Here is a 22,392-nt window from a genome sequence, read left to right as displayed (position 1 = left end):
GTCCATGTCTGGGGCAACCTGGAGGCATCTGAGGGCTTTCTACCTTCTAGGCTTCCCGTCCCTGGCTTCCAAGGGTGTGATCCAGGAGTCCTGGCTGGTGATTTTTTAAAGAGAGGGCTCATAAATTTGGAGATCAGTCGAAAGCTGTCCTAGGAGGCCTGCTGGTAGTTTCCCCAAAACATGCCCAAGTTTCTCAACCAAGGGAAAGCTTTTCCTTTATTGCCCTGTTGTAGTTCAGAGGTCCTGATGGGAAATTGTCCACAGATGGAACACCTTGTCTGTGTTGACTCATCGCTTTGGAAAAGACCTTTTCTTGGGAAAGGCGGTGGCTTCCTTGAGGTGAGAATCCATGATAGGTGAAGGCTACCCTTAGTAAAACCGAGGTTTCTTGCCTCCCCCCCCCCCAAGGGTGTTCTTACAGCGTTCTTTGGTACTTCTTCAGGATAGTAGAAATACAGTTATAGGAATTTATGTTGCTGTAAGTAGTAGCAAATGAATTGAGATCTTTTGACTAAATTGAGTTCTCCAAAAGGCCACAAACAAATAGCTGTTTCCCCTCCTCTCCTGGTCTCTGGCCAGACCTTGTCAGTTTCAACCCCAAAGAACAGCTTCTGAAAGCTAGGCAGTTCCTGACTTTGGGTGTGTGTGTTTCATTTAACCTGCCAATTCCTTCGGTTCTTGGGTCTCTCAGTTACGAATTTGTAGGCATCGTTTACCAACACATGCGGATTGAGATGCTTGGGTTCTTGACCATATCCGTTTCTCTCCCATACACTTTTTGGTGAAGAATTATCCGTCTGGCTTTCCGACTATTTGCACATTTCTTTCTCAGGCGTTGCCGCACTTCTAGCTTTAGTGAATCTGTGATGGTGTCCCAAAGCCGAGGAGAAGAAGTGTTTTAGTCACTGTCCTTCCTTAAAATGACACTTAAAAATGCATTGGCTGAAATCCAGGTGTACGTCACGCCAGAGGGGTGCCAGGGAATCCCATGAGCCAGCTCCTCCTTCCCTAAGCTCCACGGGTTCAAATGGGCCTACTTTAACGGCAGCTTACTTTAAAATAGTCAGTCACAACTTGAGTAGACCCATTTTAATCCGTGGAATTTAGGGAGGAATGGACCCACGAAATCCCTATGGATTCAGCGGGCTTCCTCTAGTGCAACTTACCATGCAAAACAATCAGAATTGGGACACTGTCTTTTTTGTTATTACTCTTCATAGGTGGGTGTTTAAATTTCTCCAATCTGTTCACTCTCCCCCCCCCCGGCATATGTGATTTTCCTGTGTACTGTATACCTAATCTGACATAATATGTCTTATAGTCGCTTTCTTCTTCTCCCTCCTTTCCCATCAGGGGCTGTCAATCGTCTTGGCTATTCTGTGCTTGCATGCAGCTGCTCTAAAGGAGGCCATTGTGTTGTCTCTAGAGAAGTTTCTTCCTTTTTCCATTCCTCTCCAATATATTTTACCATGAATGATCAGCTGTAACAATCCTGTGTTTCTCATGGAACCAAACTACTCTAGCTGTCTACGTTTTATGTGTTTATGATTCTTTGGGTATTTATTCATTCACCTTCGCTGGCCACTGCCTTGCTTCAGGCAATCGTGAGTATCCTATCATAGATCCATATTTCAAACGCTTCAGGCTTTTCTGTCAAAAAGTGCATTAAGGGCCGCAGTTCCATGCAGGACGAAGCAACTGTGAATTTCGTCACACTGGGCAATGCGCCTTTCTCAAAGCCAGTTTTAAGTTTCTGTTGCACGTTCTGTTTTCTGTCTGGAAGAAACATTTCCACATCATCTCTCTGCTGAGCTTTATTCCGTGACCATGTGCCAACAGTTTACTGAAAGAGATCCCAAAATATTTACATTAATCACTTGCATTTTGGATCGTTACTTGAGTTGCTCGGGCCGCTCGTTCCTCCTTGATGACTAGGAGCGTGGTTTTCAGAACATTCATTTTAGACCAAGTGGGTTCCTTATTTCACAGCCTTTATCCGATGACCTTTGCAGACCCTCTGAATTCTCACCTGGCAACGCTGTGTTGTAGACCTCTTGGAGGCTGTTGATAACCCCACCCTTGTCATTTGACAGCAACTGTTTCTCTAAAGATCTCCTTAAAGTGCAAATTGGAAAACAATTAGGGTGGGACAAGATGTCTTTGTCATTCCCACTTCCAGCTCCAATTTGTGCCTGTTCAGCCAATATCCAGACCAGAGACTCTGGGAGGACCTTAATATCTCTAGAGACGGCTTTTGCGCCCTCCCATTTCATTCCTTCCAGGGGAATTAACAAGTGCAAAATGTCACACACCCATGTAGGCATTGCAAGATTCCAGCCCTTACGTAGAAGTCCTGTGACGTAACCCTGAGCCCTTCCTGCACCGGCTACGCATGGTATGCAAATGGAAAGAGAAGCCACAGGTGAGCAACATTCTTGGCGACTGATGAATTATTATGTCATCCAAATGACACTGATTAGCTGATGGATTGCAATATGGGGGAGGGAGAGAGAGAGAGAGATATTTCTTCCAGTTCGGCTCAGCGTGTTCTCTTCAGCCAAGTTTCTGCTGAAATGCTTTTTATGGAAGAGCGATTCATTTCTTCTTTTTCTGTACACCTGGAAAAGAAGTGGGGAGGATATGAGACCCATGAGTTCCCTGGGGGGGGGGTCCAGGCACCCCTTTAGTTCATCCTGAGCATCCTATAATAGATGGTAAAAAGAAAAAAGTATATTTATTTTACCCAAGGGGAAAAAAAAGCCCACACATCTACACAACAGCCGTTTGGGTCATCCAGGCCTTGAAGGATCCATCGGATTATCTACTCTGGGAAGTTATGACCACGGTCAAGACCTGGTCGTAAGTTACAACTAGAGTAGGCCCATCGAATCAGTGGGAATTTGGTGAGCCAACCCCTGTGTGAGTTCTGTGGATTCAGTGGGCCTCCGCTAGCTGTGACTTTCTACTGGGTTTTAGCCAGTCTTAGAAAAGCAGGCGAAAGAAATATTGGCATGCTTCGAAATGAGTCTGTTTTTAAACGGGGCATCTGCTCTTGAAAAGCTGTCGTTTTTTGCTCTACAAATTGATTGTCTGATGTCAGTTATGATTAAGAAGATGACAGAAGTAATCCCTTTTGTGGTTTGCAGATCAAATTATCATCAGGATATTCATCATTATTTTAAACCTGTGATCAGCATTAAGTCAACGGGCAATCTGCCTAATTTCTCTTAGCAACTGCCTTGCAAAAGGAAGGCTCTCGTTCCTGTCTCTTGCCTCTTCTCTGAGTAATTGTGGTGCCGAAACCCACCTGCCACGTTAATCCTTCCTTTGAAAAGAAAATGTTTTCATTTAGGCCTATGCTCAAAGTTTTAGAGTACTTTTGAATTCCAAGTCTTGTCGTGACTCAAATGTGGCGTTTAAAGAGCTCATGCCTTGGATTTGTGCTTTGGAGGCGCGAGTGGGAATTCCTCTGTCTGCAGACGGTTTCTCCCCCGCCACCCCCCATTTTGATTCTTTGGCCGTAAAGTGGGGGAAAGCCTTCTGAAACAGGCTGGCGGCCCTTCCGTAGACTGGGTGGCCATGGATTTGTGAAGCGTGCCAGGCCCCCTGAGGGGGCTGATGAGCGGCGGTCGGTCGGTCAGTCGGGCAGATAGGGGACAGCTGGTCTTCGTGGCAGTAGACCGCAAGGCTGCGGATTTCTTCATGAAGCGATAACGGCTCGGTGTTGTGTTGGAGTTTATTCAGCAAAGGAGAACTGGAGGCCAGGGTTTCGGGCGACGCAGATCTTTCTTTCCAGGAGAGAAATTTTGAGTTGTGCTTCTGTGAAGGCGCATGGTTTTGAGCATGGAAACCACATGGTTTCCAAGCCTTGTCAGAGGGCCGGGCTCGCCCCTGCTAGCTCAGCGGAGCAGGGGAACAAAAAGCAGACTGCCTCTCCTTCTCGCTCTCTCTCTCTTTCTCTCTCCCCCCCCACCCCAATTCCACCCACTCACCCCCCACCCCACTGCCCCAGTTTATGGGAGATGCCTGGGTCTTGAATTTCAATGGGAATCTTGCTCGTCTCCTACTGAGCCGGACTATTTTGGGCTGGCAGGATTTACAAAGTTCAGGAAGGTGTTGGCACGGGACCAGAATGAGGTGGGGAAGGGGGCTTGGAGGTTGGTTTCAGGGGGGCACTTGGGGGGGAAGAAATGATTTTGTGCGGCATTAAAGAACAGGTGTGATTTTCTCCTCAGTGAGTGTAGAAAGGGACCCTTTTTGGGGGGGGGGCTGCCATTCTGTGGCTGTTCATCCCTCTTCTTTGGTGACCATCTTCGTTTGGAAATCTAGCTGTAAAGGTGAGGATGATGTATTTCCAGTGAGCCTCGAAAGAAGGTGTTGTGTGCCTTCTGTCTTGGGGGAAAAAGGCCTTTTCCTTCCCAGATCCTTCAGGGAATGACTTTCCTTGTCATTTAGAAGAGCCTGGCGGAAAGGCTTCTTCCGTGATTTATTTTGTTCGTTTATTTATTTAAAATATTTTTATCCCGCCTTTAGTAAGTACACAAATACCGAAAAAAGGATCAAACAGGAAAAAAGAAGATGGTAAACAAAAGCATTATGAAAAACACAGTCAGAGGGGTCAGGCACAAACTGCCATCCGCTTAAAAGCCCCACCCAGGCCTCCTGAAGAGAAAGGACCTAATTGTTAAGTATTTCTAAAAAAGCCCAAGGCAAGGCACAAAGTCTGGCTTAAACGGCCAATTTAAGCATAGAGTAAATGCTACGTTCTGTCCTCAAGAGCCAGCAGGCCGGCGGCGCTGTGTGTCGGGGAACATAACCGGCTTGCCTATTTCAATTGTGGCTTTGAAACCGAGAGTTCTCCTCACTACTAGCTGGATTTAAAAAAATAAAATAACTGTGCTAGTCATCTATTTCTGAAAGAAAAGAATTAAGGCGTATGCAGGAGCGGCAGCTTTTAACATCTGATTTCATGCCTCTCTCCTTAGTTTTGAACCCCCCCCCGGCCCCCTTCCAAGCAGAAGATTGTTGGGCTGTGTTTTGCCACACGACCCCCTCCTCTCCCCCCCCTGCACAAGGATCCTTGTTTTGCCAGCAACCAAAAAAACCCCCTGCAAACATGGAACTCCTGAGTGAGGCTCCAGTGAGGGTCTCCCACCCCATCCACCTCCTGGTGTGTCCCCCCCCCCAGGCATGGCCGTAGACCCTGACCCTGCCAGGAAAAGAAGGTCCCCCGACTGGTGTGGATCAGGCCCCGGGGCCGAGCAGGGCAAGCTTTTGTGATCGCGTTGCAAGCAAGTCCCCAGAAAGGCCCAAAGAATCCACGGAAGTGGAAAACGTAGTCGTCCCTTTTGCTCTGGCCCCTCCGAGTGAGGCCTTATTGTGCATTCAGACACACGCACACACACATACACACACCCCATAGAGGAGAAGGAGGAAAAGGGCGACCCTGTGGTTCTCCCTGAGCTGAGGAAGGCAAATCACGCAGAGAGCAATCAACGCAAGCAACGTTTCCCACTGGCGTTTGTGTTTGACTGTCCCGGGTTGCTGCCTTGTAGCCGGCCAGAGTAGGGAGCGGTTTGCAGGCGCCATGCTGGCCGGGGGGGGGGGGGTCGCAGGGGGTCGCCTTTCAGTAGGCTTGAAAAACCCCAGTATGGTGGGGAGAGCCCCCCAAGAGTGGCTGGGCGTTCTCCACCACGGTCCTGGAGGAAGCAGGGAGACCCCGGGCTGGCCGGAAGCGGTTCTGCTCGCCTTCGCCTGTCCGAGGGGTGGCCGCCCGCTTCTCCTCCGACCCACAAAGGCGGCCCTGTGAGCGAGGCGGCTGCTCGGTGCCAACCCCCAGCCGCCGCAAGACTCATGATCCGTCTCTGTCTGGAAAGGGCCAGCAGCGGGCAAAGAGAGAGAGGGCTGGCACAGTCTGTCCTCCCGTTATTGGCGTGGGATCGATCAGCCTGGGCAGGGGTGTCCTTTGTCCGCCCCGTGAAGGGAACGGTCGGGTCGGGTCGGGTCACCAGACCTCCATCTCCAGAAGGCCAGCGCCTTCCGTTTTCCGAGCCCTTCCTACTCACGAGAGGTTTGAGTCACGTGGTGCAAAAGCGCTTAAGGGTGGGGAGGGGTTGCTTTCGGGAGGGGTGGAGAGGAAGATTGGGGAGGGGGGGGCTGCGGTATTTCCCAAGCCTGGAGCCCTCTGGGTTTCCATACAGCAGCCTGGTCATGCTCAATAACTGTGCACAGAGAGTTGGCCAGCATGCCACACACACACCCCCTGTGCTCTGCGGCATGATGACAGCATGGCTCCTTAAAAGAGTCGAGAGGTCCGGTGCGTCTTTTGCAGGGGGGATGCAGACGGCCTCCTCTGGGTTGGTATCTAGGAATCTGCTTGTGTGGTGGAGGGCCGGCTGTACCTCTGTGGCGCATAGGGTGGCCGGCACAGAGAGACATGTCTGCCTGCTTTGTACAGTTGGAAAAACAGCCGTCCCTTGGATCGCTCCCCCCCGCCGGCGAAGATCTTTTCTGAGCCATCGAGGGCTCCAGGAGGAGGAGAAACTTCCGCCCACGGCCGGGGTGGTGGTGGGTGGGAGCAGACCTTCTCAGGTGTTCCTTCTCGCTGTGGCCAAACTGGCCCGTGCAGGAGGCGGAAGGCTTGAACTCAGAGCTTCTGTCTCCCCTGCAGGCTCTACAGGCGGAGGAGCCCAAGGAAGAGACGAGGACAAAGGAGAGGCCTGGGCTGGCAGCTGCCTTCAACGGCGACATCCTGGAGCCGGACGCTGACAGCAGGACCATGGAGAACGCAGGTACAGCCCCCCCCCTCCCCTGTGTCTCTTGAGATCTGGGCGACACACTGGAAAACCCGAATGCATCAGGAAGAGGGTTGGCTCGGGGACGAGGCTGGCTGTTCGTCTTTGGCAAGGCCAGATCTTTTAGCCAGAGATGGCTTTGGGTCTGGGGCGGGGAGAGCACTTCTCCCTGCCACTTGGGTGGGGGGGTTGGCTACCCCCTGTCCTGGATTTTGTCACAATACCAAAAAAAAAGCAACACCAAAACCACATTCAAAGCAGCAAGCTGACCACGATCCATTAAAAAAACCAAAAAAGCAAAACCCAACTCAAGCAGCCATCCTGTGGATGTTGGTCACACGTGGCTTCCTCCCCCTCCCGCTTGCCATGCAGGGAGAGTGAGGGAGCGCTGCCTGCTTCTGCTTCTTCTTAGCTCAGGTTTTCAAAGCCTGAATTGCCAGAGCTTGTCCAGGCACATCAGAGGGGAGGGGAGAGGAGAGGGGAGGCGCTCCAAGAGATGCCCTGTTTGGGAAGGCTTCCGCAATTCCCTCTCCGGGTCCTCGCAACCCAGTGACTCAGTGCAAGAACACCAGGGCCGGTGCGGAGAAGGAGGCGATCTTAAAAGCAAGACAAGAAGAAGGTGGGGACTCCGGGGGCGGGGGGGGGAAGCGCTAGGGACAGAACCGGCAGGGGCAAAACCCTAGGAGGAAGGGGATTCTGCCCCCCAGCCAGGTGGATGTAGAAGTGGGAGGCTTGGGTTCAAGAAGACCCTGACCCTGTACATGATGTGGCGAAAACCGGTCTTGTTCATGGCAGGTGAAGACTGGGGTCGCTCCCTGTCTGAAAGCCAAGCCCATGGAGGATGTGCTGGCTGGACAGCTCAGTGGTGGAGGCCTCAGGTGGCAGAGGCAGAGAGGCTGGGAGTTCGATTCCCCCACTCGGCCTTCTTGGCAAGGGCAGGACTCAGCGATCTGTAAGGTCTCTTCCAGCTCTGCCGTTCTAAGATTATGATATGTTTATCCAAAAGCGTCAGCTGAATGGACCGAACTGAGATGGCTTCTAGCCTCCAGACCCTGAGGCTGTGTGGGAAAAGACCATTTGAAAGGGGCCTCCTAGGCTTGCAGTTTTGTGTTTGTCACGGCCCCTTGTCCTCGCTTTATTGTCTTTATTCAAAGTACATGAGTGTGATCTTCTGAAGTAGTAATTGGCTGGTAATTAGTTCCTACTAAGGTTGGGTGATGTGTAAGGGTGACCAGGAGGTTGTTGACCCTGGTTTTGCTCTGGAAAGCTGTGTTATAATGGGATTGCTGTATTATCCACTTGTTGTGATATTTAAATTATATGAAACAAAACGGGGAAAACCTAAGAAGACGGACAAAAAGGTTGGGAACACAAAAACGGGCAAAGGATCTCGTTGGTATAAGAGCAGGCTGGCGCTTGTCCTTCGCGGCGTTCTAATACCAACTGCTTAGCCAGCACAAGGAGGCAGAAGATTCATGTCTTTTTGCCGTTGGTTAATTTCCAAGGAATGCGTAGGTGGCTGAATATAAATTCTACAGCTACAAAATTCAAATCTTTGCTCCAGTGCACAATTAATGTGAGTAACCTCTTCCCCAAAAGCTATTCCTGGACACAACCTGCTCTTATGTTTATATTAGCAGCAGCAACTGGCCAACTTAAAACTTTTGTTGAGACGTCACTGGGGCATCCAGTGTACATAAAACATAGGCTGTTTCTCAATTGACTGCACCAAGCAAAGGAGATGTTGAGGCCCCCAGAAGTGCAGGACACGATCCCACATAAGAACGAGCAGTGCCGAGAAAAGACCACCAGTCAGCAACTTATTCTAGAAGAGCTTGCTGTATCAGGATTGGTTAAAAAAACCAAATTATGGATTTTTGTGCACTCACCCATGCTCGGATACAAAAACTAGGAAAGAAGCAGAAGCTACAATATGGGAGAAAGTGGACTGCAAAACAAACAAACAAAACAAACAAACAAAAAACCCAGATCAGCTTACTGGGACTTTTTGTGGTTTCTGAGCAGTAGAATGTTTCCCTATATTCTCCCGGCTGTCGTAACTGCTGTGAGTAACGCACAACGCAACCCATATGTTTGGGTTTGGAGCAAGACTTAGGACAACACGGTTGGGAGGATGGAAGAAAGGGAGGAAGGATAAAGGCAGCAACTGCCATTTGAAAAATGGCATTCCGAATACTGGTTATGGGGCAGGGGTTGGGGTTGGGGAGGGATGGCTTATTTCAGACTGTACCCTCCCCGCCGCCCTGCCCCGCCTGTTCCCTGGGGCCTTTTCACGTCACCAAGTCATGGGTTCTGTCTGTGTGTTCTTCTTCCTTGCTGGTGGCGACAGGAATGTGGAACGGTCTGGGTGAAGAGCTGCCCCACCTGGAGCCCGGAGGCAGCGGGGTATTTATGCATTCTCCTCCGTACTCGGTGTGGTCCTCCTGTGCATCCCCCACTGGCCAAACAAACTCCGTCCTCGGAGCGTTTTGCACCGCAGGTGGTGATGTGGCGCTTTCCATCCCTCTGTGTGGTTTTGCCATCATCCCTCTGAGACAACACATTCCGTTGCTCTGCCTGGAAGAGAGCTCCGCGGGGCTCTTCCAGAAAATCAGAGCCCTCCGTGTCCTTGGGCAAACGAATTTGTTACCCTCAATGGGCCTCCAAGATGCTAATCGGTGTAGGTGCAGATTGGAGATAGGCTGTGCATTGGGGGAAATCCAAGTCCGGAAAAAGGGAGGTCCCTTTTATTAGGACCAGCTACAAGGTCTCAAAGCAGTGAACAACCTACCCCCCCCCAAAAAAAACACATAGCCCTAAATTTTTGGAAATCGATGTTCAGCAAAGGAGGCAGCAGGTTTGGACAGAGGCTGTGGGAAAGGAGATGGAGAGCTGAGGAAGACATTTCAGGGAAGGGTGGAAAACCAATGAGCTCCAGTGCACATCGGAACAGCTCCTGTTAATAGCAAACGATACTCTGGCTCTGTTGTATCTTTGGAAAATATACATGTCAGCCATGATTGGGCTTCATCTCTGGCAGCCTCTCAGTGTAAACATCTCATGTGCCGTGTGATGGTTCTTCCATTGCAGCAGTTCAGAAAGTCAGAGAGGCTCGTGTTGGGCTTTCTTAAAGAGTTTTGCTCAAAAAGTCCGCTTCCCAGGATGGCTGAATCCGGGGGCTTGGCTGCTGCGTTTCCTCCTGCCTCGGCCCTTCAGGGGTCCATGCTTCAAGTGTGCGCTCTTGACAGCCCTCCATGGTGTAATGTGGCTGCTTCACACCACAACCCTGCTGCTCTTCTCATCCAGCCACGGACATGCCCGCCCCACCCCTGCCGCCTGGCTTGCTTGATCTAAGAGTGCCCTGTTCTGTTGCAGGGGGAAGACTCTATGGTGGGAAGCGTCCCAGCCTGCCAGGCGCCCACCAGCTTCCCATGGTTCAGACGCTGGTGGAATCTCTGGCCCAGCTGCAGGAGGAGAAGCTGCAGCTGCAGCAGGAGCTGTTTCGGATGCAGGAGAAGCTGTCCGTGCAAGAGAGCGGCCAAGGCACTCAGGCGACGCAGCTTCAGAACCAGGTATCCCCCCCCCCCAGTGCTGACTCTCCCGGCAGTGGAACCAGAGAAAAGGGTCAACAAGCAGTCGTTCTGGGTGGCGTCCCAATGAATGCATGCTGCTGCCCCTTGTTCCAGGGAGGCCCCGGGGCATCCCTGCTGAGCCTCCTCACCCGTCCGGAGGGACCTTTGCAACAGCAGCATCTCCTTCTCCTGGATGGAGCAGCTGCCTTCTGAGTCATTCTATCCCCACCTGCTCCCCCCCGCCCTCAGGTACTGCGTGCCTCCTTCGCTGGCTTGAATCGCCATTTCTTGTTCCTCATGAGCCTGCTTTTGTGCAAGTGGCCTGAAAAGGGGCACAGAGAGGGAAGGAGGGAGGGAGGGGAGCCACAACAGAACGTCCGAGAGGGACCAAAGCCTGCAAGGGAGGCCAAAGCATTCTCTGCAAGAGAAAAAGGCCCTTTAAAATATGTTCGGAGTTGCAGGACACGAAGGGGCCTCCCAGATTACCACCCCCTGCCCAGACGCCACCCTGGGACAGGCAGAGAGTGGAAGAAAACCGGCCTCACTGTCGTATTAGAAGACTCTCGGCCCAGTTTCTGGTGCACAGAATCCGAGCCTCCAGCCTGGGGGTGGCGGTGGTGTCTCCCACCACCCTCCTGAAGCAGGGCAGCCACCATGATGGTTGCTTCAGTTATAAATGTGAGGATGATGATAAACACTTACTTTCCTTTGGTATTCTCTGCCTTGGATTTCCAGAGTGTCCGACAGAGCTTTTTCCACCATTTTTCTACCAGACTTTCCCCTGAAAGTAATGGCGCATGATTTTTATTTCAGGATGAGAGAATGCTCTTTTGTCAGGTACATCCCCGTTGGTCTTCCAGTTAAGAAGCTACATTTAATCTTCCTTTCTGTTTCGGCAGACAGAAAGTCTGAAGGGTAAACTCCTGGAGCAAGCGCAGGAAATGAACCGGCTTCATACTGTGCTGGTGAGTTCTGTTTTCGTAGCATAAAATCTGCCACATTTGAGGAAACCATGTGAGGCAGCGTGAAAACAAGCTCCTAACCAGCTTCGTCCTGGCAGAGGCTGCCGCTGTAAACAGAAATCATTTCAGTTGAATTCAAGGCTGGGACAGAAGACTGATCATTGGGATCCTTCCTGGGGGTGCGCACGCACAATTAAATTGTAAATTAACAGTCTTGCACTTTTAAGCCATAATTAGGGGCTGGTGCTAAGACGTTTTCAATTACGAAACATACACTTACATATGAAGTTGCACCTTGAAAGGGAAGGCATCTCTCTCTGGCACACACACCTGGCTGGTCCAGCGCATTGGCATTCAGTGAAAATGGCAGAGGTGCTGTAGCAGCATATTGAGTTCCACCGATGGCAGGTCTTGCACAGAGAGGGGGGCTGGACTAGATGACCTTCGGGGACCTCTCCAGATCTGTGGGTCTGTGAACATCACCTATCTTGACCTTCTTGAGCCCTGCAAAGGGCTGGCCGCCCTCCTCCCACCTGCCTCCCCCATGGGCTCCTTGGCTGGGAGTCTTCATCGGTTCTCTTCTGTTTGCCCGGCTGTCTTTTCCTGAGACGGAAGAGGAGGAAGAGTGCAAGGCTTGAGTCCAAAGCTCAGGACAGGATGTGGCCCAGTCCCTTTTGAAACCCCTGATGGAAGAAGGGGGACCTTGGGAATCTTCTGAACAGCAGAGAAAGGGTTGGGAATAGGAGGGGGCAGAAGCAGGAGGAACCCCTACGTTGAAAAATACGTACAGGGAACGGAGTGGCTACTGAAATAAGTCTCCTGCTAACCAGCTCATGTTGAAATAGGTTTATTGCTGTAGGACAAAAGCATTGTCCTGCATTTCAGTATATAGAGGCACTCACATGAATTGGAAGGGTGTTCCAGTTCTCCTGGGGGTGGATGAAGGGAAACCGTCCTTAATTACTGACACACCCCAGCGTATGCATTGGCACGAGGTCTTGTGTCATCAGGGCTAATTTATTACAAAGCATCCGTCTTCAATTTTTGAGGGAGCTCTGAGCGCTTCACTGGAACTTTTCGTCCAAAGCAAGGGCCGCCTGGATTTATGGGTTGACTCCCACGATGTCTTCGGAAGATAGTGTGATGGCATCTCCTGTGTCTGAGCATTATTTGTCTTGAGTGTCAGCGGCACTCCATAATTAACGTACTAATTTGACCACACCCTGACAGAAAATAAAGACTTGGCTCATTAAAGAAAGGAGTTGATTTTAATTAGGCTCAAGTAATAGCGTCAATCCGTGGAGCCGAATGCATTGAATGACCTCTAGGTTTACGTCCCTGTTGATCCCATGGAATTGAGACACCCTGTTGTTTCATTCAGATTAAAGTGTCCCCTACATATATTGATAGGCATGCTCCGCGCTCAGACCGGTCAGATCCCAGCGGAATGTGCGTGGCATCTCTCCTCAGGCGTAGCTGTGGCTCTCGCTTTGTCCGTGAAAGCAGGCTCGTGGTTTATGGGTGTAAATTACGAAAGCGCAGGGCATCCCTTGTGGTGTTACTCTGTTTAGAGACGGGCAATTGGTGGGTCTCCAGAAGTCTTTAGGCTCTTAACTCCCATCATCCACACCAGCATGTCCAAGAGTCATGGCTAAGGGGGGCTGCAGTCCAGTCACATCTAAAACGCCAGGAAAGAACACCCCCCCAAACACACACACACTTTTACTGTAGCTGGTTTTTTAGAGGAAGAGTGTATAGCCATGTGATTGATTGATTGATTGGTTGGTTGGTTGGTTGGTTGGTTGGTTGGTTGATTGATTGATTGATTGATAAGCAAGTGGACTCTGCTAACACAGAGATCCTCCCCTTTCCCAAGACTGCTTTTCCCCCCTGCATTGCAAAATGTCCCTGCTTTTCCGATGATTTTACCGGAGTTAAAAGAGTCCCCCGTCCTCTTCCTCCTCCTCGCCTGCTCTCCTCAGGGCGACACAGACCTGGAGAAGCACCGGGACCTGCTGGTGGCGGAAAATGTGCGCCTGAAGCGAGAGGTGAAGCTGTGCGAGGCGCAGCTGCAGGAGCTCAAGAAGCAGCAAGCGGGGAAGTGTGGGGTCGACTGTGAGCACCAGGAGGTAAAAGGGCAGCCTCTTTCTGCTGGGGGGAGGTGGGGTGTGTGTGTACCCGGCATCCGGCTGTGCCAACACGGCTGGGCTCCTCACATGCCAAACGGTGCCCTTCCCGCTCAGGAGAACGCGAAGCTGCAAGAAAAGCTGGCGCAACTCAAGCGAGAGGCCGAAGAGGTGAAAGGGCGCCTGTCGGAGCGGGACCTCGAGGTGGAGCAGAAGACCAACCGCTTGGCGGAGGTGGAGCTTCGGCTGAAGGACTCGCTGGCCGAGAAGGCCGAGGAGGAGGAACGGCTGAGCCGGAGGCTGAGGGACAGCCAGGAGACCATCGCCAGCCTCAAAGCCCAGCCTCAGCAGGTCAAGGTGAGGAAGGGAGGGATTCTTGGCAGGGTGGGCAGCCCTTCCCTGTGGGGACCGCTGGGCACTGAATCCTCGTCCCCACACCTGCCTGCCTACCTGCCATCTTCCCATCTCTCCCCCCCCCGCAGTACGTCGTCAGGACGGTGGAAGTGGAGTCCTCCAAGACCAAGCAGGCCCTCTGCGAAGCCCAGTCCCGGAACCAGTACTTGCAGGACCAAGTGGGCATGCAGCGGCAGGTGCTGAAGGAGATGGAGGAGCAGCTGCAGAACTCCCAGAAGGTGGCCACTCAACTGCGTGCCCAGGTAGGTTCCCCCCTTCCATTCCACAAAAGGAGAAGCGGAGAGCAGGCGGTCCGGACGTCGCCGGTGAAGGCGCTTTGTCTGGGATGCCTCTTCTTGGGGGAAGGAGCATCTTTCGGGGGAGCCCTCCTCGCCTCCTTGAGCCGGGGTTATTTGGGCTCTTATTCTAGGTGAGGCTGTACGAGTCGGAGCTAGAAAGGGCCCACGAGCAGATGCTGGAGGAGATGCAGAACATGGAGGAAGACAAGAACCAGGCGATCGAAGAAGCGTTTTCTCGAGCCCAAGTCGAAATGAAGGCTGTCCACGAGAATCTGGCAGGTAACGAGCATCCGGCTGGTGAAAGGTTTCTCTGAAAAGCCTGAGCACCTCTCTCCAAGGAGGCAGCTTTCCACTCCGGGGTGGGGTGGAAGGAGCAGACCACTTTGGTGGGCCCAGGGACCGGTTTCCTGCTCCTGGACCCTTGCATGGCCCACTGCACACTTTCCCAAAAGGGAAGAGGAAAGGGTTAGTCATCATGAGAAGGTGTGAGCTTTCTTGCCCCCCATCCCGGGGTCTGTGGCGTCTCCTCAGGATGCCCCTCGGTGCTTCTCCGCAGGTGTGCGGGCCAACCTCCTGACCCTCCAGCCGGCTCTCCGGACCCTCACCAACGACTACTACAGCCTGAAGCGGCAGGTCCGGGACTTTCCGGTTCTCCTCCAGGAAGCCCTGCAGGCGGCGAAGGCCGAGGTCAGCCGAACGGCGGCGCGTCTCCCCTGGGGTCCGCACCCCACCATTTAAGCCACCAGGGCGTTCCTTTTTCTGTCGTGGGTTAGTGGGGGATCCAGCACCGTGAGGGTGTGCTTGTGCATGTGTGTGTGAGAGAGATTCCTCGCTGCTCAGCTCCCCCCTCTTGGTTTTTTTTTCATTCCCTCTCAAAGATCGGACAGGCCATCGAGGAGGTGAACGGCACCAACCAGGAGCTCCTCCGGAAGTACCGCCGAGAACTGCAGCTGCGGAAGAAGTGTCACAATGAACTGGTGCGGTTGAAAGGTCGGTGTGTGTCTCTGGGGCGCCCCTTGGAGGCGGCACCTGCTGGCCCCTCTGTGTTCCTGGCCCTCGAGCTGAACCCCAGGGGAGTCTCCACTGCCCCGAGGGAGCCAACAGGGAGGGGAGGCCTCGGGTCCGGAGGAGCCTCTTTACGTCCCTCGCAGGCGGCGGCTGGCGTCCCATTGCGAGGCTGGCAGGGGTCCAGCCCTCTGCCTCGCCTCCGAGGGGTCGGGACCGAAGGAACCGCCTGCTCCTTCTCAGCTTGATCAGCTCCGATCCCTTCTTGTTAAAGGAAACATACGCGTCTTTGGCCGCGTTCGGCCCATCTGCAAAGAGGACGGCGCAGGGCCGGAAGCGGCTAACGCCGTGACCTTTGACCCCGACGACGACGGCATCCTCCACCTGATGCACAAAGGCAAGCTGATCTCTTTTGAGCTGGACAAGGTCTTCCCTCCGGAAGCAACCCAGGAAGACGTGAGTTCGGCCACTGCCGCATCCGGTTGCTGGGTTTCAGCAGCAGAAAGGCCTCCCTGGGGGAATGCATGTGCGGGGTGGGGTGGGGGGGCAGCTGGGAGACAAACAATCTCCCTTCCCACTGGAAACTTGTGTCCAGGGGTGGCCGTCTCGTCCGTCCGTCCATCCATCCGGGAGGACAAGGTGGCCCGTCCCCTTTTCCTCTTCAGTCTTTTTGCAAAGCGCCTCTGATCTGTTCCGCTCAGAGGCTCAGACTCACCAGAACCTCCCGAGGAGCCTGTTTTGCCAACGCTGAAATTCCTCGGGTGACACCTTAAAGCGAACTCTTTTTTTGCCAAAGGTTTTCCAGGAAGTGCAAGCCTTGGTCACGTCCTGCATCGACGGCTACAACGTGTGCATTTTTGCCTATGGACAGACAGGCGCTGGGAAGACCTACACAATGGAGGTGAGCCTGGGATCTTTGGCTTGGTCTGCTCAGGTCCCGGAGCCCAGATCCATTCCGGCCTGGAGGATTAGCTGGGTGGGTTTCCGCTGGTGCAAAACGCCAGGGCTGGCTAGCCAGTAGCGGGGAGGCCTCTTCCTTGAGCTCTGCTGGGTTGCCTCCCATCGGCCCCTCCCCTGAATGTTCTGTCCCAAGTTTTTCTGCAGATGTTTGTGCAGGAAAGAAACATTTCTGCCTTTCTCTCCTTTTCTTCTTCTTCCTTCTCCCCCTCCTGCGCAGGGCACTCTTGAAAATCCAGGGATCAACCAGCGGGCTCTGCGGCTCCTCTTCTCGGAAGTGCAGGCAAAAGCCTCGGATTGGGATTATAAAATCACTGTCAGTGTGGCCGAGATCTACAACGAAGCTCTCAGGTAACAGCGAGAGAGACCAGGTGCCCCTTAAGCATGTAGTGCTCCGGACATCCCAGGAAGCAACTTCGGCAGTAGCAGCCACAGTTTCCCGCCACAGGAGCCGTCCTGGGCTACTTCCGTAACGTGGGACAGGAGGAGATCCGGATGAGCCTCCCGGGGGGTCCCGCCTCCTCCTGGCTCCCGCGGTCTGCGCAGGCTCGGGGGCACCCCTCTGAGCCACACAGTTGCCAGGCATTCCTTTGCTGAAATAGGCTGATGGCTTGCTTGGCTGTCTCTCTTCCAGGGACCTGCTTGGAAAGGGACCCCAGGAGAAGCTGGAGATTAAGCTGTGCCCGGATGGCAGCGGGCAGCTCTACGTGCCAGGCCTCACGGAGTTCCCCGTGCACTGCGTGGAGGACATCAACAAGGTGAGAAGGGAGAGGCATTCACTCCGATAGCAGACGAAAAACCCCGTCCGAGTTCTGCTGAGACTCGTTCCCACGAAGGAGCTTCCGAAGCCCCTTGCAGAAGGAATTACTCCACCAGTTTGAAATTTCACCAGAATCACCAGACGTTGCATCCGCGCGGGTGTGTGCTGACTGTCTGAAAAAGGTCACCAGATTTTACTGTAGTGGCTGCCGGTGTGTTTCCCCACTCCTTCCTCTTCTTGGGGTTTCAGCCATATTTTGGTCTTTCACTTAATTTCAAAACGTCGCCTCATCAGCCCCTCGTTTGTGCTGATGACCGATTGCCGGGCGTTTGGAGGAGTGCTGCTCAGACCCTTTCGAAAGAGCTGGCTGCTGAAAACAAGGGTGTGGGAATGAACCTGGTTTTCTGCCTTTCTTCCAGGTGTTTGAATTTGGTCACGTCAACCGAGCGACCGAATGCACCTACCTGAATGAGCACAGCTCCCGATCACACGCCCTCCTGATCATTACCGTGAGGGGAGTTGATTACAGCACAGGGATCCGAACCACAGGTGGGGGTCTCCCAGGCGAGAGAAAAAGGGGGCGGCTGTCAACCGGAGGGAAACCCGGACTTCTAAACCGAGTCATTGCGATTATTTTTTAAGGTTTATTTCAAAAGATGAGACAGAGGGCAAGTGAATAACAAAGACGGATGTCAGAGTTAAGGGAAAAGAACCTCAACGTGTTTCCACCTATTTTCTAAACTTGCTGGATTCCCTGTATGCCACAAGGACACAAATCGCACAGCTAATTCCAGGTTGATGGGATGTGGCAGTAACGCCGCCATTCTGGAGGCGCACCCGGGGAAGACAGGCCCCTTCCTGGGGGTGGGGGAGATCCTCCCGTCCACATCCCTGTGATTGTGCGGGACACACCCTGGTTTGAGCGAGCAGCTGGCGGTGCAGGCAGTCCCGGGAATATCCCACTTCCTCCGATGGATCGGCTTCTTCCCGGCCCTTTCGTGACACTCTGGGGCGGGTGCTGGTTCTCTCATACAGCGCTGTCCCCTGCTCTGTTTGCAAGGGGATTCCTGGTCTTGTGGTCCAATCCCTGGTGGCCTCCGCTCCTGGTTTTCTCTCTGCGTTTGCTCCTTTACCCGGACAGCCCCAAGGGAGACAACACCCTCCCCCCCCCCAGCTGTTCTTCCACCTTAAGAGCCGCTTGTCTTTGGGAGGGTGCCACAGAGGGCTCTTTGGGAAGAGTCCGAGAAGCAGCTGTCCTTAACGATTCTAATGATGTGTCAAAATAGAACTTGTTCTTGAGTTTTTGAAGTGGTGTTTTGAGAAACAGGGGAAGTGATTTATTAAAAATAAAAGGAGAAAATGGGGATGCTGTACAGCATAGCTTAGAATGGCTTGGTGAGGGATTGCACACGAGCGTGGCTGGCACCGTGGCGTGCAGACTTGGCCCTCGGGAACCCTGGCGGCCCACTCTTATAAAAGCTGGCCTCAGATGCGAGCGAGGGTGCCACGGACGTCTTGGCAAGCCTGCCATCCTGGCCCCTGGGCCGGGGGGTGGGGGTGGGGGTCTTGATGGTTGCAGAAAGAGCCTCCTTGAGCTTTTGATGGGCTCCGGGAGGCGGGGGTGCAGAAGGGCTCCAGCTGCTGCTTGCCGGAGCCCAAGGGCTTTGTTGCTGGGGCTTGTCCTCCACAGGCTAAGTCCCTCTGGCCTTTTGCCCTCTAGGGAAGCTAAACCTGGTGGATCTGGCCGGATCTGAGCGCGTGGGGCGATCCGGCGCAGAGGGGAGCCGGCTGCGGGAGGCCCAGTACATCAACAGATCGCTCTCGGCTCTGGGGGACGTGATCTACGCCCTGCGTTCCCGCCAGGGCCACGTGCCTTTCCGTAACTCCAAGCTCACTTACCTCCTCCAAGACTCCCTCAGTGGGGACAGCAAGGCCCTCATGATGGTCCAGGTGGGTGCTGCTTCGGGGACGGTGGCGGAGTCAGGGCTGGTCCCGGTCACGACTCGGGATCGAAATGTGCTTGCCCAGAATTACAAGAACCCTTCAATCTAGAGCAAAGAAAGGGGCCGGTTTCTGGCGGCCGAGCAGAGCCTCCCCCTGATCTTGGCCCCATCGTCGTGCCTGGAAAAGTGGGGGGCCCGATCTTTGTGCCCCATTCTGCCAGCCTCGGGTTCAAGGCCACCAACGCTGCCTCCCTCTGCTTTGTTCCCAGGTTTCTCCGGCCGAGAAGAATACCAGCGAGACCCTCTGCTCCCTCAAGTTCGCCGAGAGGGTTCGTTCCGTGGAGCTGGGCCCCGGCTCTCGGAGGGCCGAGCTCGGCTCGTGGGCCAGTCAGGAGCACTTAGAGGTCAGGGCACCCGGGAGGATTCGGGCCCGTGGTCTGGGGGTGGGGTCACAGGGGTGATTAAAGTGGTGCCTCGTGGCTTGTCTCAAGTCTGTAGCCGTTTTAACTGTAGTTACGATAATGTGGTTTGTGAGTCAAAAGAAGTAAAACAAAGCCCTGCCCTATGGATCTACGGTGGGATTTTAGTGACTTTTGGTGCCTGGATTGGAAGAAGAGGGCAAAAGTCTAAGAAGTACAAATAAAACAAGCGACCTTAAATCATGGCAAGAATGATAGACTTTCTAAGAAAACTTGGGAAGTAAAAGGACAGGAGCAACGCACACAATAGGTGTGACCTAGCCAGAAGCAAAACCCTGCAAGTCTTTCCAGTTGTCCTCCTCTCCCTCTCCCTGCCTGTTTCAGCTTCTCCTTTCCTGCCTCCCAGTTCACAGATCTTTTAAGATCCCGGGGTATCTTCCCTGGAGCAGGGAGCTAAAATATCCATGGGCGATATCGTCCCTGCGGCCGCAGGGTGCATCTCTCCGGCGTGCCCTCTGGCAGCCGGCGGGTCCGCTCCTCCTGGGGCAGCAGTTTGGTTTAGCCCTGACTTCACCCGGCTGTTCTTTCTGCAGGCCGAGCCCTCGGTGGCAGCGCAGCCCTGCATTCGGACGCAGTCTTCCCCTCGCACCGCAAGGTCCAATTCACTGCGGGCAAGGCTCCACACGTCAGGTAAATATCTGTGCGGAGGCCAGCTTCCTTTCCAGCTCCTTGGGGGGGGGCCCTCTTGAGTCGGGAGGAACTCTGCCGCGGCTGGGTCTGTGGGCAGCCGGGGGGTGGGGGTGGGGGGAGCCCAGGCCTGCCTGTGCAGGAAGAGCATTCAGACCTTGGTGAGGCGTGCTGTGGAGTCCCGAAACCTTCAAGCCCCTTCCTTTCTGCCCTTCAGCACTTGCTCCAAGTTGGGGGGAGGGAGAGGGAGAGGCCCATGCCCGGAAGAGCTCAGTAGATGAGGAAGCGCAGGCAAAGGGTTCGACTGGAGCCCCCGTTACGGGAGGGGATCAAGGGGGCGTCCAACGTCCTGGAGGAGGCTGGGCTCGGCGGCTTAGCTCCACGCACTCTTTCCCCCACCGCTGCCTTCTCAAAGTATCTCCAGAGTGCCTGATTGACATGCAGGCAAGGGTGGCTCTGTTTGTGAGGGATGCCAAAAACGGGGACGATCCTCTGGGCTGCTCTGGGCCCTTGCTGAACACAAGCCAGGTTCTCTGCCCCTGGTAAATAAGGGAGCGCAGGAGGTTTTGTGTTATGGACTGTCCCAGGAGGTGCATGAGGGTGCGTGTGTGTGTTAAATGTCACCCAGCACTCATTTCACCTCTGTTGCCTTAGAACCATCTGTGTGATGGTTTACGGTTCCTGCCGTTTTAGCACTAGAACGAAGAGCCCTGATTCTTCAGCCCTCTTTCTGTCATTCACTACAAGACTCGGTAGGCTCCATATTCCTACGTCTGTCCCGAAGGCTTGGATGAGGAGGGGGCCTCCCTTTGGCCCCTGGTCGTCTTCAGCAGGGCCGGGTGGGGGCAGCAGCCGCCATCGGAGAGACTCCCCTTGCTTGCTTCGTTGCTTTGAAGGATGTCTGTTTTCTTTGGCCCGGTTGGAGGGGGGAATGTGAAACCTGTTGTTACGTTTGATTTCAGCCTCCAATTAAGAGACGCTCGGTCTGCCTCCAGGTGAGTGAGGGCCAGGGCAGAGCGTGCTGGAGGGCTGCTTTGCCCAGGAGGGTGAGGATGCAGATGGGAAGAGGGGCAGCTTCTTCGGGCACTAGTCTTTTACGGCACATCCATGTCGGCTGGCTTTGGCACCGAGCAGACTCTGGGAAATGGCTCCGCTTCTGGAGGACGCGCTTCCTGTTTTAGTTTTCCAAGCACGCTTCAGTGGTGATGGTTGTCAGGAGCTTTCTGCCAGCTGTCTGGAGGTCTGGCGCCTTGGACCACTCTGACCTGAATGGACCTAATAGTGTGTTGAGTTGAAACCCCACGACCCAAGATTTGACAAGGAATGCACTAAATGTGTAGCCTGTTGGTTTGGCCAGTTTTGTACACTCCATGAAATGAGCCAAACTGCAATGCAAAGTAAAATAATAGAAATGAAATCCAAAACATGAGGCTGAAAGCAAGATGTGCAGAAAGGAAATTCCTTTATAGGCAACGATTGGCATAATAGGAATAAAACACAAGAGCAGAACTGTGGCAGAATGGAGGCTGTTTCCCTTGGTAGAAGAGGCTCAGAAGTGTTCCTGCGCGCAACAAGATTCTTGTAGGTTTATGGCTGTGGGTGTCTTTTCTGATTGCATTTCCCAGATACAGACATTGCTCCATATTGTGAAACTTTCTGTGCAGAAACGACTCATACTAGATTGCCAATTGTGGATTTTGCACATTTATTTTTGTTCCAGTGGATTATAAAGCACAATTGATACCTTCTTTTAATTTGGACTGCCTTGTAATTCTCTAAAGAACGTTCCAGGTGTGGATGTTTTGAAATGACATGATGTTTATATTTTCATAGTTCAGATTTAATTTGCCTGGCAAGGCGTTCTGCACAGAGACAGAGTCAAGGAGCGCATGCGAGGTGTGCTGGTTCTGCATGCAGCTGAATCATTTGCCGGGGGGGGGCGGGGGGAAGCACAGCTCCGCCTTGATCAACCCCTGGCAGTAACACCTCCTCCTTCTCCCTTTCTAGGAAAGCTGAGGCCGATCCCTGTGTGACAGAGTTACCTGTGGAACAGGTGCTTTTGAAATGTTTGAGAAACTGCATGTGCTTTTCAAGAGACTGCATCGTCTCTCCTCCACCCTGTGGACATTTTTGGGGGAGATCCCGAGGAGCCTCCAGGAGGTGCAGGAGGAGGAACGACCTTTTCTGTTGTCGAGTGGCAAAGGGGCCTCCAGTCAGGGCGCCCCCCTGGAAAGAGGAAACCGGGCCTGTCCTTGTGGCCTCGTCTGTTGTGGGCAAGCGGGGGGGGGGGGTTGGGGGGCGACAACTGGACCGCAGAAGGGTGTCCGCCTGCCTGTTCTCACACAGGGCAACTTTTAGTATATTTTTTAATGGGAGACTGTATTTTTTCCTGACACTCCGCCCATCTTTTGCACCTTTTCTTTTGATTTTAAAATGAATAAAACTTCTTTGCACCTCGACGGTGCCTCCCAACTA

The 22,392-nt window shown here is 53.4% G+C and overlaps 1 protein-coding gene across 3 annotated transcripts in view; it reads left to right on the top strand.

Annotated features, from left to right (window-relative positions):
• The window catches only part of KIFC3 (kinesin family member C3), a 25,350-nt gene extending 2,958 nt beyond the window's left edge, over positions 1-22,392 (top strand). Inside the window, exons 1-20 of one of the 3 annotated variants that reach the window (XM_072980628.2) lie at positions 2,326-2,422; positions 6,671-6,791; positions 10,170-10,366; positions 11,266-11,331; positions 13,311-13,457; positions 13,572-13,811; positions 13,937-14,110; positions 14,278-14,425; positions 14,703-14,833; positions 15,025-15,136; positions 15,426-15,607; positions 15,948-16,052; positions 16,329-16,459; positions 16,743-16,866; positions 17,288-17,417; positions 18,589-18,818; positions 19,081-19,215; positions 19,824-19,920; positions 20,880-20,912; positions 21,925-22,392. In XM_072980628.2, coding sequence (XP_072836729.2) covers positions 2,393-2,422; positions 6,671-6,791; positions 10,170-10,366; positions 11,266-11,331; positions 13,311-13,457; positions 13,572-13,811; positions 13,937-14,110; positions 14,278-14,425; positions 14,703-14,833; positions 15,025-15,136; positions 15,426-15,607; positions 15,948-16,052; positions 16,329-16,459; positions 16,743-16,866; positions 17,288-17,417; positions 18,589-18,818; positions 19,081-19,215; positions 19,824-19,920; positions 20,880-20,890 — 2,511 coding nt within the window. In that variant the 5' untranslated portion in view covers positions 2,326-2,392 and the 3' untranslated portion in view covers positions 20,891-20,912; positions 21,925-22,392. Of the gene's footprint in view, positions 1-2,325; positions 2,423-6,670; positions 6,792-10,169; positions 10,367-11,265; positions 11,332-13,310; positions 13,458-13,571; positions 13,812-13,936; positions 14,111-14,277; positions 14,426-14,702; positions 14,834-15,024; positions 15,137-15,425; positions 15,608-15,947; positions 16,053-16,328; positions 16,460-16,742; positions 16,867-17,287; positions 17,418-18,588; positions 18,819-19,080; positions 19,216-19,823; positions 19,921-20,879; positions 20,913-21,924 lie in introns of those variants that run through there. The other 2 variants (XM_072980627.2, XM_078380538.1) reach the window with 2 other exon arrangements.

This window comes from Pogona vitticeps, chromosome 10 (genome assembly GCF_051106095.1).
Source record: "Pogona vitticeps strain Pit_001003342236 chromosome 10, PviZW2.1, whole genome shotgun sequence".
NCBI lineage: Eukaryota > Metazoa > Chordata > Lepidosauria > Squamata > Agamidae > Pogona > Pogona vitticeps.
The sequence above is the reverse complement of the archived record's forward strand: the minus strand, read 5'-3'. Positions and strand labels throughout refer to the sequence as shown.